Here is a 6,788-nt window from a genome sequence, read left to right as displayed (position 1 = left end):
AGGCGGACGTTCAGACAACAAAAGTGCTCATTTATAATTTTTTTTAAAATGAGGGTGTCCCTGAAGAAAAGGAATATGGGTCAACTTGGGGTACCAGGACCATCCAGAAATAAACAATCAGCAAGTCATACTCGATCTATTATAATCACAATGTAGCGTTTGTAACAGGTAAAAGTCGACGAAAACAGAGGTCTGTGGTAAAAATGATCTCCATGTTCTAGCAGATAGTATGCAATATTAAGAAGAAGCGTTTCCGTCTAGAAAAGTGACACAAGTGACGTGTACACAAGCTGCATTCACAACATATTCATTGAATCGTTTTAGGCTTTAATCAGCTAGAGATTTAAATATATTTTAATACTATTTGTACGAACACGTACGGATCGAACTGTTGAAACTCTTGAGGGAAAACGTTATCACAATATACATTATAAATGGTTTATAGAAAACGCAGGAAGAAAGGTTGGGCTTTGAATATTAACCCATTGAATGTTGACTCTCCGCATACCGTATCATCCGCCTCATGCGATTCAATGCGATTGTGTGCGTTTAAAGTAGCCACACTCAAAGAGGTAAACTTATGAAGATTATTTTTCATTGTTATATTAGTATTTAGAATTTTCAAAATTAATTAAAATTTTCTATAGTGTCAAAACCTCAGTAAACAAAACAAACATTTTACCCTCATGTGACATTATAAGATGTATGTTTCTACTACGAAGTGAAATTAAAAAAAAAATATCAAAAGAGCAGGGATTCAAAATGGCTATTCCTGATATGAAAACATACCCAAGAACATATCTTCTTGGAGATAAAATCAGAATACAGATATGAGTGTTTATTTTATTTTGAATTTCGCGCAAAGCTACTCGAGGACTATCTGTGCTAGCCGTCCCTAATTTAGTAGTGTAAGACTAGAGGGAAGGCAGCTAGTCATCACCACCCACCGCCAACTCTTGAGCTACTCTTTTAACAACGAATAGTGGGATTAATTGTGACATTATAGCGTCCCGACGGCTGAAAGAGCAAGCATGTTTGGTGCAACGGGGATTTGAACCCGTGACCCTCAAATTACGAGTCGAACGCCTTAACACGCTTGGCCATGCCGGGCCCGAGATATGAGTGCAAAGTTGTAATTGCGTAGAAGAAAATAACATCTGCATCACTTTGCTTGAGCAAATTTTTATTTCGCGAATAACATCTGCATCACTTTGCTTGAGCGAATTTTTATTTCGCGTTGTTTTTTATCTTTTGTGTAGCGGTGTATGTATTTTATACATCTGCTACACTATGGCACATGAAAATAAGAGTTAACCTTGAAACATTATTTTTTAAGATAATTAAAATAGCATCTCTTCCAGGTGGAAAACAATATGTATAATAGCAATTAGTAGCCCATGCACCTCTTTTGGGAGGTTTGCCCATTCTTCCATCCGCGATGTAAACAGAAATGAAATACAGGCTGTTCCGCCATTTTAAAATAGATGTTGGTGCTTCTAGATGTTAACAACTAGAAAATATGAGGTTGTATTCGAATATGCGTTTATTTTAAACTATTTACTGCCGATTTACCTTATAAGGTACGATCCGCCTACGGCAGTTGAAAACGAATCTGTTCTATAAAGCGTTTATAGTAGCCACAGACAAAGTTTTAAGGCCTTGTGAAGGAGATTTTAGGAATAAAAGCTATGCTACTGGACTATTGCAATGATGCAAGTTCAATACAGGGAGAATGATTCGATGTAGCGACTTTAAAACAAAACAACACTTAATATCTGTATAAATAGTTAACGTAACCCTAAACTATACATTATAAGAAGCATCAGGTTATTAAAAATAAGATATTTTTTTAAAAAATCCATGTTTGGTACTTTCTCTTGATTTTTGTTTTCTATTTACAATACATGGTCTGGTGGGCTAAGGTGTTCGACTCGTAATTTGAGGGTTGCGGGTTCGAATCCCTATCGTACCAAATATGCTCGCTCTTAAAGCCGTGAGCACGTAATAAAGTGACAATCAATACTACTATTTGTTCGTAAAAGAGTAGCCCAAGAGATGACGGTGAGTGGTGATGACTAGCTGCCTTCCCTCTGTTCTTACATTTCTAAATTAGGGACGGCTAGCGCAGATAGTCCTCGTGTAGCCTTACAAACAAACTCTACAATAGTTATTCTCTTTATAAACTACAAGTGAAACATTCAAGGGGACTCATTGAACAACAATATTAGGTGTTTCAATAGTAAGCGGTCACACACGCGACGCACCCCACCACCCCCTTCAGTGGCACATCGGAATTCCTGCGGATTTATAACACTAGAAACCGGAATTAGATACCCGTGGTGAGCACAGCACGGATAGCCCGTTGTGCAGCTTTGTGCTTAATTACAAACAAACAACACTTATAAGACAAATTAACAAAAGAAGGCCAGACCAGAGTTCTCAAGGTTCACGTATAAGAATTCTATTTCAGAGTATCTGACCATAAGAAAAGTAAAAAACAGCACCTACACTTAATCGAAAAATAAGGTTGACTGTAACTGTTGTCGTGCTTTCACAGTTCAAGGTGCAGAGCGTTCAACATCATTTTCCAAATAATTCTTTCACGTTGATTCTGGATTGTTCTGTATTATATTCTATCAAGTAAAGTAAAGTATACAAAAAAGAATCTTGCTCAATAATTAAAGTAAATATTTATCTGACGAAGATTTTTTACATTTCATCGTCTGATATAGCCTAGTGGTTAGTTTGGTCGGCTCAAAATATGTGGCTCGCGGTTTCAAATCCTTGTCACTGAATATGCTTGATCTTTAGATTTCCTACTCTAGCCAGCTATTCGAGTGCAAAAATTCTCGACTAATTGTAAATAATCCAGCTGGCATTTTCCCAACAGATGGAGCTACTGTCGAACAAAGAAAAAAAATATTTAATTCTTCAATGTGATTACTAGCACGAGAAAAATAGCAGTAACAATGTTTTGTTTTTTTAATTTCGCGCAAAGCCGCACGAGGGCTATCTGTGCTAGCCGTCCCTAATTTAGCAGTGTAAAACTAGAGGGAAGGTAGCTAGTCATCACCATTCTTGCCAACTCTTGGGCTACTCTTTTACCAACGAATAGTGGGGGATTGACCGTCACATTATAACGTCCTCTGGGCTAAAAGGGGCGAGCATATTTGTGTCGACGGGGATGCGAACCTCCGACCCTCAGATAACGAATCGCATGCGTTAACCCACTTGGCCGTGCCGGGCCAGCAGTAACATATCAACCAAAATATAGTATTGAAATATGAATATATAATAACTTAATAAAAAATATATTTTCTTTGAAATAAAGAAACGGTAAGTGGAAAAATAAATATTCTTAAATTTGTGGCCGAATTTTTTAAACATAAATGCCATCGTCAATTTCTTAAACACAGTATGTCTTTATTTAAAGACAATGTCTTCAAGTTCATATACACAGTATGTTTTTAAATACAAATAATCTCGTCAAGTTCGTAAACACAGTTTGTCTTTAAATTCAAATTCATAAATACTGTGTCTTTAAATGCAAATGTCTTCAAATTCATATACACGGTATGACTTTAAATACAAGTAACCTCGTGAAATTTATAACAGTATGTCTTTAAATACAATTACAGTGTATCTTCACTTTCATAAATATGGTATCTCGTTAAATACAAATGTCATCAAGTTCATAAACATTGTATATGTTTAATTACAAATGTCGTCGTCAAATTCATAAACACAGCATGTCTTTAAACAGAAACATAACACTGTTTTTGTTTTCCTTGTTTGTTTGTTTTTGAATTTCGTGCAAAGTTACAAATGGGCTATCTGCGCTAGCCGTCCCTAATTTAGCACTGTAAGACTAGAGGGAGGGCAGCTAGTCATCATCATCCTCTCCAATTCTTGGGCTTCTCTTTATGAAGGAATAGTGGGATTGTCCGTACCATTATAACGTCCCCACGGTTGGAAGGGGAAGCATATTTGATGTGACAGGGATTCGAACCCGCGACCCTCAGATTACGAGTCGAATGCCTTAACCACCTGGCCATGCCGGCCTTTGTTTTCCTCGTATTTATTAATTGGGTACAGACTTAAGTGTTTGTAACATCTTTATTTTGGTGGAATCACTTATTTCACATAAGAATACTGTTAATACTAGAGGTAATTTAAAAAAAATATTGTATTGTATCATAAATAGTAGAAATGTTTTAATGGTACAAAGCTCCACAATGGGCTACCTGTGATGTGTGCACCACGTGTTTTATGGTACAAAGCTCCACAATGGGCTACCTGTGATGTGTGCACCACGTGTTTTGAAACTCGGATCTTAACGTTACAACCTGTTACGACTGAAACACTGAGAAAGGGGAGCTACACTCAACTATATTTATACTTACATAATGTGAAATCAATTATTTGAATAATGTACCAAAAGTAGAATTATTTTACTAAAGATATGAGTGTGAAACAGGATTATGCTTATCCTGTTAAAGGCTAACCTTATTGGTTATTCACTATTCAAATATACTTTAATTTACGATAAAGGATATCAAGGAAACCCGATGTACTGAGATTGCTGTTAATGTTTGTAATCACAGTAAACGATCAGTAAAGTCAGTAAGCGAATTTAGGTATCTTGTAAATAAATAAGTGCAGTGATAGATAAAGACTGTAACTTAATTTTGCATTATAAAGATTGTGCAGCAATATTCGTATAAAAATAACCAACTGTTTCGAGTAATAAATATAGATATCAATAAAATTATTTCAAAGTTTCTAGGAACTAACAGCTTCCTCGAAACAGTAATTGAAAATGAAAAAAAGTTAGAGCCTTCACTGTTACCACTAACCAGAAGTAAAAGAGTTTATTTATTTTATGTCATACTGATGAGATACAATACTGACCCCTAGTATTACAAATTAGCTGACGGAGTGACGTCATCAAATCACGTGATATCTGCCGCATGAGTCGATAAGAGTCTCGGACGCTCAGCTGACGTTTCTTTCGATGTGTGTGGAGTCAGACTTAACCATCAAGCACACAGGCACATTAACCGCACTAGTAGGAATAAAGAAGGCTGAGTGAGGACAACGTTGTTAACCGTACACATCTTTTTGAAAAAGGGAACGTTGCAAGATCTACATAAGATTCTTAGTTTTGTAATTTCTGGCAGATTTATTCGCCATTGATTAACATACGGACCTCGGTCGGTCGGTATGGTCCGAGACTGTTGTCATGCCAGCCAACATAAATGTTATACGTTGCTAACAGGATGCTTTGCAAACCACAAGATAGTGAACGCATGTGTGCTGCGACGTATTTGATATTAGACTTAGTGGTCGTCTTCAGTATCCTGGGGCACGTTGTTTGTAGGCAAGCAGACAACAACACAGGTATGATATTTCGTGTTTTAATTATGCAGACACTGTTTGCCAATTAAGTGAATATTTTATTACCACTAAATAAAATACCGAGTAGTACAATTAAAGTTAGTATCTAGGCGATGGTAATAAATTAAGATATTCTTTACCAAGAGAAACAATTCGTGAATAAGTTGCTTTAAATTCCAGATGGCTCTGGTCACATAAAAAGTAAAATTAGTAATACACGATTATCAAAACAGTACATAATACCTCCAGCCTAACTAGTGGTCATGTAATTTTTTTACATCAATAAGAGCTTTCTGATAAAGCCAGTTTTCTAACCCTACGGAAACTAGTAACATAATGTTTTATTATGTCGACAATTCTAATATTATACGATTCTCTGTTGAAAGAAAATTCTTACAATACAAACCTTCTGGATAATTCTAGTAAATCAACTTACTATAATCTTAATAGAACTATAATTGAATAAAATATATTATAAAATAAAAAAAACAACTTAGTTATAAGCGTTTCTATAATGATACAGGAAAGTGAGTGATGCAAATTGGTCTAAATATTTTTTTTCTACACCATTATTATAACTTTAGCAGTACATGATGGTCTATAATATCGAGTAACTCAATAATATATGATAGCGTATAGTGCCAAGTGTACTTTAATAACATGATGATTACAATAAATTCTAGTAGTGCTTTATAAAGCAATAATACCCGACTCTTCGTAATGTCAAGTGAATTCTGAGTAATAATTCACGACGATGTACAATAATAAAATAATTCTATTGTTGTTAATACGTTGTTGTGCGTTAGTACAATAAGGAATTTTCATTTAATATGAATGATATTACTCCTAAAGCCACTCTAATAACAATGTTAATTTAACTTCCAAGATAACATTATTAGGAAGTTGTTTGTGTAATTTTACCAAACTATACGAGAACCTAACTTCAAGATAAGTATGTCCATATGAAACACTATCAGTTTTTGACGAAGCTAAATCAATGTTCTCTAATACCAAGGACACTCCCGATTCACACAGTATTCTAGGTTATGAAATAACCTATGAAAATAAGGGGATTTAATATACAAACAGTTTCAGGAAATTATTTTATTTAATCTAATATATAAAGCTATGTTGTGTTGTGTCTGTTTGTTCGTTCCTTTCAGCCATGTGTTGTTTACACGTTTACATATTTCTTGTTCGGTAAGCGCCTAACTTGACACAGTGATATAAGATGAAATGAGAAAGGTGAAGAGGGGGTTATATCCCCATTCAATTTCTTATCTAATTTCGGAAAAAAGAAACCTACCAAACTACTACTAGTTGACGTATTGATAAGAGATGGCATGAAGAAGTTCGAGATGGGGGTTAGATCCCTTATTTAATTTCATATT

General features: G+C 35.2%; 1 protein-coding gene across 1 annotated transcript in view; it reads left to right on the top strand.

The window, feature by feature from the left end:
* The first annotated feature begins 4,954 nt into the window (after positions 1–4,954).
* Positions 4,955–6,788, top strand: part of LOC143249705 (neurotrimin-like) — a 110,381-nt gene continuing 108,547 nt past the window's right edge. The window contains exon 1 of the mRNA XM_076500017.1: positions 4,955–5,400. Coding sequence (XP_076356132.1) covers positions 5,259–5,400 — 142 coding nt within the window. The 5' untranslated portion in view covers positions 4,955–5,258. The remainder of the gene's footprint in view (positions 5,401–6,788) is intronic.

The sequence above is a fragment of the Tachypleus tridentatus genome, chromosome 4 (assembly GCF_004210375.1).
Source record: "Tachypleus tridentatus isolate NWPU-2018 chromosome 4, ASM421037v1, whole genome shotgun sequence".
NCBI lineage: Eukaryota > Metazoa > Arthropoda > Merostomata > Xiphosura > Limulidae > Tachypleus > Tachypleus tridentatus.
The sequence above is the reverse complement of the archived record's forward strand: the minus strand, read 5'-3'. Positions and strand labels throughout refer to the sequence as shown.